The 12884-nt window shown below is 46.6% G+C and overlaps 1 protein-coding gene across 7 annotated transcripts in view; it reads left to right on the top strand.

Moving 5' to 3' along the window:
• The window catches only part of LOC119167780 (PHD finger protein 12), a 381633-nt gene that overhangs the window by 125496 nt on the left and 243253 nt on the right, over positions 1–12884 (top strand). For all 7 annotated transcript variants that reach the window (XM_075891055.1, XM_075891049.1, XM_075891051.1 and 4 more), the window contains one exon: positions 4172–4232. In XM_075891055.1, the coding sequence (XP_075747170.1) occupies positions 4172–4232 (61 nt within the window). The remainder of the gene's footprint in view (positions 1–4171; positions 4233–12884) is intronic.

The following is a 12884-nucleotide window of genomic DNA, read 5'->3' on the forward strand; positions in this document are numbered from 1 at the left end:
CCTGCCGACCGACACTCCCAGTCTGTCTTCGTCAGTCAGGATCTGCATGACTGCAGTCACGTCTTCGTTCGGCATGACCAAATACGGCCACCACTAACACCAGCCTATGATGGCCCATTTCGCGTACTCCATCGTACACCTAAGACGTTCATCAATGGTCGTGAAGACGTCGTGGCTGCTGATCGACTGAAACCTGCATATATCGCCGCTCTCGCAGCCGCGGGGTTTCAATCTAAAGTCTGGATGCCAACATCCAAGCATGTCCACTGGGCGACTCCTCTGGTGATTCCTACGGCTCTCACTCTACGGGGGGGAGCATTGTAGCGCCTCAATGCGCCGCTCGTCAAGGAAGAAGAAGTTGGCATTTGGGCCGCGCGGCGGGTGCAACGGAATAATAAAAAGAAATCAGTTCCAAAACTGAACGCTGTCAGGGTGGGATCTTTCCCATGTTAGCTCCGACAATACTTAGGTAGTTGATGAGGACGGGATCGCACAGGCTATGTTAAGCTGCATGCGGCTGGCAAGCGGCGGGAGCCACACCAGTACACTGTAGCCACACCGGCGCCGGTGCAAAGGCTTATCCGTCACGTAGGCAATCACCCTTTCCCTTACTCGGCGACCTGTGCAGCGTGTTGCGGTCTCTTTTTCTTTTCTTTTTACTCCCTCCTCCCTTTGTTCATTCACTTCGCATGCCCTCTTCCTTAATGACCTCGTTACTCGCTTCCCAATGGGGCACCCAGGGCCCAGCACACCTCCTTTCAAAAGCGCATTTGCTGCTATGTTTGTCACCAAGATATTTCGTTCATAGTGCGCCCATTGGTAGATGGCTTGAAAAACTTTCACAGATTGTGTGCATGCTTTTTTACATTCATCTTTATGTTCGCACTTGGCAGTGCACTGGCCAAACGCGAACATAATGATAAGCATCGAAATCAGGAAAGGCATCGTTCTGTGGTTGCACTCAGCAGCTGCGTGAAGGAACCATGAACTGAGCGACTGACTTCAGGTTCGGGTCGTCTGCGGCCCAAAGCAAGCCAGTGGCAAAAGCAGGGCAGTCTCATTGCCATCACTATCGAGCAATGGCAGTGCCCATGCTTGCTGAACAGTGGCGGTTTCTGGTGGTGCCAGTGCGTGCTTTAGACTTCGTTAACTCATTTTCAGGCTCTGAAGATGCATTGAGATGTTAAAGATTGTGTTTACTGCATAGAAATAAGTATCTGAGCTTGAAATTCCATCGTAAAATTTCGTTGAAGTGGGACAATTGAAGAAAAAGTGTTCATTGTGGCGACAATATTTATGCATTGCCTCCTATGGACTGCTGAAGGGGAATCGTGAATTTTTTGTTGTAGCAGAAATTTCGTTGAAGTGGTGTTCGTTGTAGCGGTGTTCGACAGTAGCTGGTTCAATCTGCGAGTCTCCGCAGAACATTGGGTATTTGTGTGCTCCCACGAAGTACTAAAAAAAAAAGTACACCCAGATTTGATCACCTCTCTGAGTAAAACTATGCACTCTATACACTTCTCGTGCTGTGCAGAGGTTAATTTATTGTTTCTGAAACTACTAGCAATCCATTTTTTCAACGTATGAAGAGTGAAACGGAAAACAAATTTGGGAAAAAGAGTACTGACCATGTGCGTGTGATGAGATCTCATTTTGCTAAAGCTTAACAACCTATAGAACAGGAAAAAATAGAACAGAGTCAACATTTCTAGTTAGAATTATCTTGCTACAACCTAAATTTTAATGAAAAAAATCAGATTATTGTTTTAGGTATATTTTTGCCCAAATAAGGAACTGATATTTTTGCCCAAATAAGGAACTGTACTTTGTAAAGTACACTGGTCCTTAATGGGTTTATGCACAGCATGAATGGTTAAGAATCTATGTGAGCACCGGAACTTTCTTTGATGTGTTCACGTGTTAACGAGCAGCAACGTTGCCTGCAACTGAAGTGGGCCAGGAAGCACTCTTTCTGGCAGGGCTTTTAGCCATGCCCTGTTGTTCACTGGTGGTGAAGAACACCTGTTGGTTTGTGTTACAGTTGGACATGTCATAACGAACCCACATATATATAATTTTCGTGTATATCAAACTCGCAAGTTATCCGCTTGAAATGTCTTTGTAAAAGTATAGAAATTCGCACGTTTGTATTGAAAGGTATTTTTACCCGCCTTCGGATATATCGAATGCCATGCGAGCTGGAAGGCGCGCTTCGGCACTTGCTCCCCCCGCCCCCCCAATATGCGTGGCAGCGCGGCTTCAGTTGGAAGGGGGGCGTTTTTGATGCTCACAGCTGAGCCTAGCAAACCACCGCACGGCACCACGTCTCGGCCGAAACCCAAAACGCTCGAAAAAGGTAAGGGCGAGAGGATACGGGCTGCGCAATCTGCAACTTGTAGAACGGCTTTTTTTAAAAGACAGTAGTCTTTCTTGGGGACCTTCGACGCAAAAATTTTGGTCTGTCTGTCTGTATGACTGTCTATTTATCTGTTTGTCCACCCTTAACAGTATTGGGCACATGAAACGGCACCAGCGAATACACCAAACAGCCGACCCCATCCGCAGCGCCCACCAATGTTGCTCAAGATTCAGCGTTCATACTTAGGCGATTGTCAATTGAAAAGCAATTATTGTGCAAACCTCAGGCACCATAACAACACGTATATATTCTGTATGTGCATCTTTTACTAGAAAAGGCATGCATAAGTTATTCTAAGGACCGTAGCGTTTATCACGCGGCGCTGATCATGCAATGCTTGCACGAAAAGAGGAGTGTTTGCTTTGCTAAGACTGCACAGTGGTGGCCGTCACCTTGTTTTCTACACCTTATCACCTCCGAGACGGGCGCGCGCACCCGTCTCAGAGCCGCGCATTTCATTTTCCAGATAGTGCTCATGTTTCACGTGTGACGTGACGGTGCGCTCGTTTGCCTCCGCTGCACGCTCGAGGCACTCACACAGCGCCTCCAGTGGAGCACTTGAGTACCTTGTTGAAAAACAAGACAGATATCAAGGCAAAGGCGGCGAAGCAGCAAACGGCGGGAGCCTGTCATGTGTGCGCTTCTGCCTACGGGAACGCAGAAAAGGCACTCTATGCTTGGTTTTCAGAAGTGCGCGCGAAGAACATTTCGGTGTATGGCCTGATGCTGATCGCCAAGGCTGAATGGTTTGCTGTTCTATTCGGTGAAACTATTTCACCAACAGCGGGTGGCTTCACTGATTTAGGCAGCGCTACAACATTGTTGGCAAAACCATTTCTGGCAATAGCGAAGCTGTCAGCAGCCAGGACATTCAGCAGTGGATGACGAAGGAGCGGCCGGTAATCTCTGCGAAGTTTTCTCCCGCCGACATATTCAATGCCTGACGGGACGTGAAGACGGACACAGTCATCAACTGCTTCCACAAGGCAGGCTTCGAGGCAGCGGAACTTGCAGAAACCGGTGAAAACAACGACGACGAGCGCATGGACGACGCGTATGCGGGTTGTGATAAGATCGAGACTAGCGCCTTCAACATTTCAGAATCGAAGAAGCAGGCCAAGGTTAGCCATTTTTTTTTTCACGGAAATAAATAATTCTGTTGTGGCATGTGTGCGGAATTAGTTGTCATTCTTGAATGCACCTATTGTAAGTGATGATACGCTACAGGTAAGCTTTCGGAGCCTGTGTTTTTTTATATCGAATTTTTCATATATTGAACTTTCATATATCCCCTTTGAGTTTGATATATCCGTGTTCAACTGTTTAACAAAAGTGCAGCAACAAAAGATGCTTGCATCAGCTCGAAATATTGCTGTCTCTTTTGAACAATTTCCCACCCTTTTTTGATTTCTGGGATGTGCTTTTCTCACTGCCACTGTGGTTAGCATGAAGCGCTAATTTGCCTTGTGCACATAACTAATTGAGAAGGCATGAGAGGCCTCGTGCAGGTGAGTAAATGTTCTCCAAATGCCACTCTTCATTCTGGCTTGTGACATGCTTGTGTGCCACTAAGATGGAGATGCCTTCTCAGGTGACCTCATGGCTCCTTCAATACTTCACTGTATTGTCACACGCTTGATGATCTCCGGTGGTCTTTGCGCTTGTTTTATTTTATAATTCTGAGCAAACAAACCAGAAGATGACATTGTGTCTTTGTTGCAAAGAATTGCAAATGAGAATCTTGGTGTGCAGGGCTCATCTGTGGATGTGCGAGACGAGAAGAAAGGGGCCAGTCCTGAAGATGCTGCCTTTGGTAGGTGCTTGAAAGAAATACCTTTAGGGAATACTTACAGGGAAAAAAAAAAGTGTTTTGCACTCGCTGTAATGGCTACTCGCAGCGCTGACTGTAGCTATGACGTTTAAGTCTACACATATACACTATAAAGTGGACGGAGGGGTGAACGCCACTAAAGCTTGGTTAGTAGAACATCAGATGCGTTATTTGAAGACCGCAGGTTCGGTCTCTATTGGCGGAAAGTTATTTTTTTGTCCACTTTTGCTTCTCATTTACATTACAATTACTACTAACAACATCCGCTATACTTTCGTTGGCATCATTGTCTGTTAGTTCTTATTAACATTGTGGCTCACAAAGAAAAAAATGTGTCCTTAAATTTACATTTATTTTCTTTAGTCGCGGGAAAGTGGCATTAAGTGCTACTGGGTGGTAACAGGGTGCCTACCAACCTGGAAAACCTGGAAATGCCAGGGAATTAGGACCCTCCTGGAAAAGTCAGGGAATTTTAGAAAAATCTGGCCTGGTCATGGGAACTGACTGTAGCCTGTGCGACCATCACAAAAATAAGCATTACCGTAGATCAAAGTTTATAAAGCCACTCCTTCGGCTGCAACTATAGTGAACAGCTAAAAGTTGTGTGAGAAAAAAGCAGTGCACAGCTGTTGCTTCTTAGTGAAGACGCGAAAGGATACACCTACCAGAAGATTACAAAGTTTACTGACATTATGGCACCCGCTACGGGAGCCTTCTTCAAAACAGTAGCCATAAAAAAGGCACAGCGTCCCACTACAGTTATTCGGGACCCTCGCCTGTATATTTGTTGATCTTGTAACATTTTTTTTTTAAACAGTGAACTGAAAATATAAAGAAAGTAAAATGAAATAAGCCTAAGTACGTGATGCAAGCACCGAAAATACAGTCAACCACAAAAGATTACGGACCACGTGTGCACATGCCAAACTGCCTGTTTATCATCGACCGCAGTGTTGGGCCAGAAACGGGTGTTGTTATGCACAGGCCTCTCAGTTTTCTACTGCTACATAGTGCATTTCTGCTTCACAGTTTTCACGTGAAGCCTTTATGTGCACTGGGACTCGCTTGTCTATTTTCATAGCAGGATCAAAGGTATCATGGTGTACCTCGAGTAGCATTCCGATGGACAGGTATCATTTTGTGATTAAGATTGCGACTGATAACAGTTATGTCCATAGGCTATTTTCGAGGCAGGAGCATGAAGATGCAGGTGCCAAAGTGCGTGTCGTGTTAGAAAGTGAAAGGGGAAAATTATTTGTACCCAGTCTGAGAACAGACAGGTCACATATTAAGGGAGGGGATGCGTCTCGGGCACTGCGGTGCTGTCGATCGCTGCTGACGTAGCGGAAATGTCACGAAGAGGCTTTTGACTAGGTGCCCGCATGGTCCATAAACTTTTGTGGTTCACTGTACATTGTTGGAAGCATTTCATCACTCCTGTTCAGCATGTCCGCAGTTGTCTGCATGTGCTGGAATTTCAGTTGCAGGCATGATGCAAGCTTTCCTTTGACCAGAACACGCACCCTTGACCAGTCAGTTTGGTGGCCTGTAGAAACCACATGTTTAGTGAGGGCATATGAGGTCACGTAGTTTTCTGACGCCATATTCGTGTTTTGTTTAACAGCAAAAAACATAAACATTTTGCAGACGGTCGATTGTGGGTGGTAACGAACGAAGGGGGGTTTTCCACTCTTTCCTTGAAATCAGTGGTCTCACCAATGTGCTGGTTGTTGCAATTGTGGAAGCCTATAGTCAAAGTAAGTCAGTGTAAAGTTTTGCTTGACAACTTGTCCTTCACATTATCTTAAGCGTTCCCTAGCTTCCATATTCGTACATTCACTATGTTGATGTCTTTTGCTTCTACATATCACGCAGCATATCTGACTTTCCAACCACAACACAATTCATGTGGTTAAATTTGTGCATGTTTCTCTTGGTCATGATTTGGCTCAGCTTGAAGGCCTGGTTCGGCTAGGACTGCCATCGGCAGGGGCTTGCCGAGCTATGTCACGCCTTTTATTATTTTTATTATTATTAGTATCATCGTTATTATTGTCGATGCTATGGCAAACGTTCTCAGCTACACATGTATTGCTGGTAGTTCATGTTTCAAGTGTAGAATTGGGTAACTTAATCTAAATTTCTGATTTCAGTTTCTTGAGATGGTATCATTAAATCTGTGATTACTTTTTAGCCTTATATTCAAAGAAGAAGGCAAACGAAGGTAACCTGCTGGCATCTGTGATAAATTTGTGGAAGTGAGGTAGCTGTTTCATCCTGACAGATTCCATCTTGCCAGCACATGTTCAAACGTCATTACTTTAAACACTACCCCTAGTTTTTATTGCAGGCATCTGAGAACTTTGTGAAAGCGCTAGGGCTCAGAGAAATAAAACATCAGCATTCATGTGCTCGTCGTGAAAAATAAAAGGAAGAAAATTATGCAGTAAGGCTTCATTGTTGCGACGTTGTTAGTCATTGTTCAATAGGCCCGTTTACATTGACCCGACGAGGGCGCGTTGAGTCGAAATAAACAGGTTTTCTGGACTCGCCCTCCCCATGTATAAGGGGACGTGTCGGGGCGGAGAGTCGTCGCGGTGAGTCCCGTCGACCCGGAGACGGGGTAGGTTCACCGAGCTCACCCCGCTCAGAAAGGGCATGTATAACCGGTCGCGCTGAGTTGACGGCTCGTGACCTCTCCCGCCCGTCGCGGTCTCCGCTTCCCCTGTCCCCATCTCTCCGACGTTGCTCTTTCTCTGTCGGCCGGTACGCACGCGCTAGGCACAATGACATCCTTCTTTACTTTAGGCACGATGAAAAACTTCTTTACTGTTGATTTGTGCACGCCGAATCGGTTGGTCACAATGCGATATTCTCCACAACTTGCTAATTTGTAGAGAGCCATAGCCACCCTCTTGTCGAGAGGAACAGGGGTCCGCACGTAGTTTTCACAAGGAGACATGAATGGCGCCACGGCAGCAACAAGGTGGCAGAAATTGGGCCTCGACATTCTAAAATTCTCCCGCCAGTCATTGTCATTGAAGTTGGTAGCCACAATTCGGTCCCACCAATCTTGGCACCGTTCTCGCATCCACACGGCCCGCTTGGTCGGTGGTGCTGTACACTCCCATCCTGCAAGGAAATATAAAAAAATAGCAAATTACTTTCATTTTTATGCATAAACGAGGCACAATAGAAATAGAGGTGTAAAATTACGGCAAAATGGTATGCGGCCGTATGAATTTTTACGTAAGCCGATAAAAATTTTACTCAAAAATGTATATTGCATTCCAATGGAAATTACAAGCCCCCAGATTAAAAATTCATCGTGTAAGGATCTCACTGTCCAGTCCAAAAGCCGCAGAAATCAGATTAGCCAAACAGGGTGAGCGTATGAGGCAAGAAGAACACGGTGCACTTAATTGTAGTGGAACTGTACACTTTGTTCCAACAATTGATGAGGGTCTTTAGTCATTTTCATTTAAAAACTGCTTATTGTTTTCAATTTAAAATTTTCAACGAGGTTCAGGGCGCCGCTTAATTCGTATTAGCGACAAGCCACAACTATTGCAAAAAATGACTCGCCTGTAGGACTTCAAAGGATTTTCCACAGCATCAGGTACACAATTGAAAGCGTCACAAACCATGAATCACAGCGAATTCCTGGAGAGACCAGCCAGGGGTGAGCAGGGGACGGTGCGTCAGGCTGCGGATACGCCTGCGGCGAGCGCTGTGCCGCAACAGAACCACTGCTGCCATCGCGTTGTGCAGTGTTAGCCAAGACACCAACACAACCATAAAGTACAGCTGGTGCAAACTGAGAAAAAATACCAAGACAGCCATCGCGGTGGCGGAGCGACAACTGCGTGAACAACCGCAGCCCACAGCAGCGAGAGGCGAGAGCGCAGGCTTGGAGGAGCGGCGGAAACCGGTACCGGAAGACGGGCTTTCGGCTCGCCTCGACGCGAAGCGTCGCTGCGATCACCGCTCACCTCAACTCGTCCGTGCGAGTTCATATAAACTCGGGCGCGTCAAGGTAAGCTGAACCCGCCACTCAACTCAGCCCGCCCCCCTCGCGTCCATGTACACGGGCCTAATGCAAGGCGCGCAGAATACGCGAATAGTAGTGTTTTTGTTTAGTTTTTTTCTCTGAAAAGTATATATTAGAGGTGTGCTATTTAGGTGGGGATGCAAATCAATAGTAAATACAGCAATCCATGTTGCATCAGATCCAACTTAATCCACATACTAAATAGTCCAGTCAATAAATACAGGTCAGTGTAATCCAATCCACATCCTAAGCGGCCTGGGCTCTAACCTTTATAGTGAACTAGAATATTGCCACGTTCTTTTCCTCAAGTTTTGTTATCGCCCCGTTGCACTATGTTCAGCGCAATTCGTGCCTGCGGTGTTAGAGAAGCTTCAAGGCTGTAGTAGATCGATTTGTTTAGATTACGCGCACCTCGTGAAACTTTCAGATTATTCTGTAATGTACGTAGCCGTTAGTGATAACATTAGAATGTTCGATGGAAAGTGTATAAATGCTGACGTGTTTTGCTGCTAGTTAGTTGATCGACGGCCGACGCTCTGTTCGCCACTATTGTGCCAGTGTGTAATGCTTTAATCTTACTTTTCGTTTGTTGGCCACAAGTTCGGCCTGATTAAACAGTTTCATCTGATCATTGAGTCTGCTGCCTTGGTCCACGTCATGACCTCGTGACATCTGGTGGAGGTGCTGCGGCGTTCATGTACCGGATGTCCTCGTCAAGCCATTAACGCAGCCCACGGCGCGAAGAAGACGCCGACACCACTAGCGACAGTCGAGCCAGCCGCATACTGAAAGGACTAGCCCCCCAATACCGACTTCTCCCGGACAACACAAAAGCCACGGCCATGGCAACAAGAGGCACAATGACAGCCGCAACATCTCCTGCAGCGGTAGTGATGCAGCAGCCAAAAAAGCCCCCGACCTTCCTCGGATCGTCGTGTGAAGAGTCAGAGACCTGGCTAGAACCCTACGACTGAGTGGCCGCCCTCAACCATGGGGATACCGAAGAGAAGCTCAGTCGCGTCTACTTTTATCTGAAAGCCGCGGCAATAACCTGGTTCGAGAATCGAGAGTCTGCCTTTCAGACCTGGGATCTTTTCTGCGGCACATTCGTGGACACGTTCAGAAGCATCGCCTGCAAGGAAAGAGCCTCGACATTACTGGAGACGAGGGTGCAACTCCCGAAAAAAATTTGACTTATCTTTATGGAAGAAATGACACGACCCTTCCGTCTCGCCGACCTCGAAATGCCTGAAGATAAGAAAGTTCGCCTCCTCATGCGAGGAGTGAAGCACGATCTTTTCGCCGGGCTGATTAGCAATCCGCCAAAAACGTTCGCCGAATTCATTTCAGAGGCATCTACGATAGAGAAGACGTTCAAAATGCGGACGCGGCAGTACAACTGTAATTTCTCGTCTACAAGCTATGCCGACATCCAAGCAGTAGAAACCACCGACATGCGTGAGACGATGCGTGCCTCATATTACAGACACTTCGTTAAAGATTTTTCACAGATCACCGAGCCACTAATGCAACTCACGAAGACCGGCGTCGGTTTTAAATGGGAAATAGCGCAAATTGAAGCATTTCAGAAACTCAAACGGCGCCTGCAGACATTGCTGCTACTTGTGCATTTAGACGAATACGCCGAAACAGAAGTACACATTGACGCAAGGAGCGTAGGACTCGGTGCCGTCTTTGTGCAAAAGAGGCACGGCATGGAAAGGGCTATCAGTTATCCTAGCCGGTCGCTTCAAAGGCTGAGGCCAACTATTCCACAACAGAGAAGGAGTGCCTTGCCATCATCTGGGCAGCGTTGAAATTTCTCCCTTATCTCTACGGCAGACCTTTCAAAGTTGTGAACGACCACCACGCCCTGTGTTGGCTAGGTAACTTGAATGAGCCTTCAGGTCGCCTCGTACAGTAGAGCTTAAGACTCCAAGAATTCGACATTACCGTTGTGTAGAAGTCTGGAAGGAAACACTCTGACGCCAACTGCCTGTCTCGTGCCCCAGTCGATCCACCACAGCGGGACGACCAGGATGATAAGTACTTCTTGGGAATCGTAGGTGCCGATGACTTTACCGAGCGACAGCGAGGCAACCCGGAACTGAGAGGGCTAGTGGAATACCTCGAGGGCCAAACCAGTGTCATCCCAAAAGTCTTCAAGCGAGGACTGGCATAATTTTTCTTGAATAACGCCCTCGTGAAGAAGAACTTCTCTCCTGCCCGAGCCAGCTACCTTATCGTTGTGCCTTCGGCCATGCGACGGGAAATTATGCAGACACTGCACGACGACCCAGCAGCTGGTCATCTTGGTTTTTCCCGCTGTTACGGGTCTCAGTTTGGTAGCGGGCCCCCGTCTTAGGACCCATTGTCAAACAATTCAGATGAGGCGCTCATAAGAACGACAACAATTTATTTACATGGTTAGTAACTGAGCATTTGAAAGGAGGTGATCAAGTGATCACGAAAAGTCAAGAACTGTACAGGAGAACTGTGGAACTATAGAACTTAAAGTATACAAAAGTCTTCCGCTCATATAGTGCCGTGTTCCCCAGCCTGAGAGCATTGTCCGCGGCTTCAGCCAATATAGCGCTTGATAGTCTAGGTGCTCCATTCACGAAGGCGGGGAAAGACACCACACAGTCTACACGATGCCCAAATATGGTCTCAAACGCACTGCACCGACGTTTCGCACACGTCACCAAGATTCCCCGCAGGTCCGATGAACTTAGATGACCTTGGTTTCCAAGAACTCTTCTGGCAGTTGGGTGAGGTTCGAAAAACTGACTCCTGGTACACGTGCCAAACTTGCCTGACTGCATTCGGGTAGGACAATGTATTGGTTCGCCAGCTTATCGTCAAAACATGCCACTCAATTTAGCCGATCCTATGGAGAAAGGGGAAAGGATGAGTGGTTGACAAATCCCTCGTCGTCGAGGCGCTGAGGTGGGCTCCCGCAAGGGCTGCAGCAGACAGTGCCTTTTTCCTTTCCCTCAACCACACATTCCCTCCTTCGATGTTTGCTGGAAGGTGCGGCTTAGCTGGGAACTTCTGGGACTTCGCTTCGCCTCGCAAGGTGCAGCCACAACTGGTCTGGGTTTTAGCTTTCAGCACAAACTGCAAGCACCATGCTGCTTCCAGTCTTTCCAGATCCACGGTGACCTCGGAAAATGGCTCAGCTGCCTTCTTGTTTGCCTTGAAAGCCTTGCATGGAGCCGAGCTCACAATGGCCTTTCTTGGCTCGTGCTGTTTTCTTTGCGCAAATAATCCTGGACCCCTTGTTCACGTTTTGCTGACAGGAAATCAACTCCTCTTGACGGCACATTTTCGCTTGGAATGCGTTGAAATATTTTCGTCTAGTTCACAAAGGCCGAAAGACTTCAATAATTATGACGGCCATTACAGTCTCTCGTTGGGGGGGGGGGGTGAAGATCTCGATGGGCTGAGGTTTGCAGCCACAGTTCGGAGAGATCAGCGCTGACGTCCGGTCTGGTGAAGACTGTTCTTGATGAAGTAGTGACCACCTGTTTCATTGTGGCTCAAGAGACATTATATACGCACATGAAAACACAACAACTAACCTTGTGAGCGCCAGACAATTCCATCAATCCCCACCAGGCAATTTTCCCCTTTTACAACTAATAAAAAAAAGTACACTAGTTATTATAAATTCCTCTTCTACATTTGAGTGAAACAGAATAACAATCTGCCCTATGTAAATTAGGATTGTCTGAGTATAGGGACAGCTAGGAATGACCTCTTAAGCGATTACCTATTGTTATTTAATCTCACACAACTTGTTGCCATGCCAACCCGTGAACAACGGGAATCTAGTTCCTTACTAGATCTTATCTTTGTCCGTGATCATTTCTCATCAACGAATATCTTAACGGAAACCCTGGAGGGGTTATCTGATCACAAAATGGTTTCATGCAGCCTGCCTGTGCAATGCCCCACTCGCATGCGAGGGCCGGTTAAGTCTGTCCCGGTGTTTCACAAAGCCGATGACACTGCAGTTTTGACGTATTGAGAGCATGAATTTGATGACTTTCTCGATATATGTGCTGATGAGTCCTTGGTGAGTGACGTAATTCGGGCTAAATTTAAAGCTATTATTACTGATTGTATGACCAAATTTGTTCCGCAGGTTGCAAAAGTCACAAAAAAACACAACTCTTGGATAACACGTGACATCATTCATACTAAACGTAAAATAAAAAAACTAAGGAAAAATAGCTTGCTTGTTCTGGTCATTTTGGGTAAAAATCCGTTGTGCCAAAGAGAACTTCTGCAGCACAACACTAAGTAAGTTTATAAGAGAGTCGCCCAAGAAGTTCTGGCAATATTTTGGTTCAAAAAACAACCTCCCTACTGTCGTTTCAGCGGAGCAGGAATCAATGAAAGCTAACTCATTTAACACTTACTTCCAGTCTGTTTTCACAGCTGACAATGGTAAACATACGCCGCTTCTGTTTCGGGGTAAAAACTTAAGTGCTTTATGCTTGCCTGAATTATCTGAGCCGGGTTTGCTATCACTTTTATTGAACATTGATGGGAAAAAAGGTAGTGGACCCGACGAG

This window comes from Rhipicephalus microplus, chromosome 3, assembly GCF_043290135.1.
Source record: "Rhipicephalus microplus isolate Deutch F79 chromosome 3, USDA_Rmic, whole genome shotgun sequence".
NCBI classification, from domain to species: Eukaryota; Metazoa; Arthropoda; class Arachnida; order Ixodida; family Ixodidae; genus Rhipicephalus; species Rhipicephalus microplus.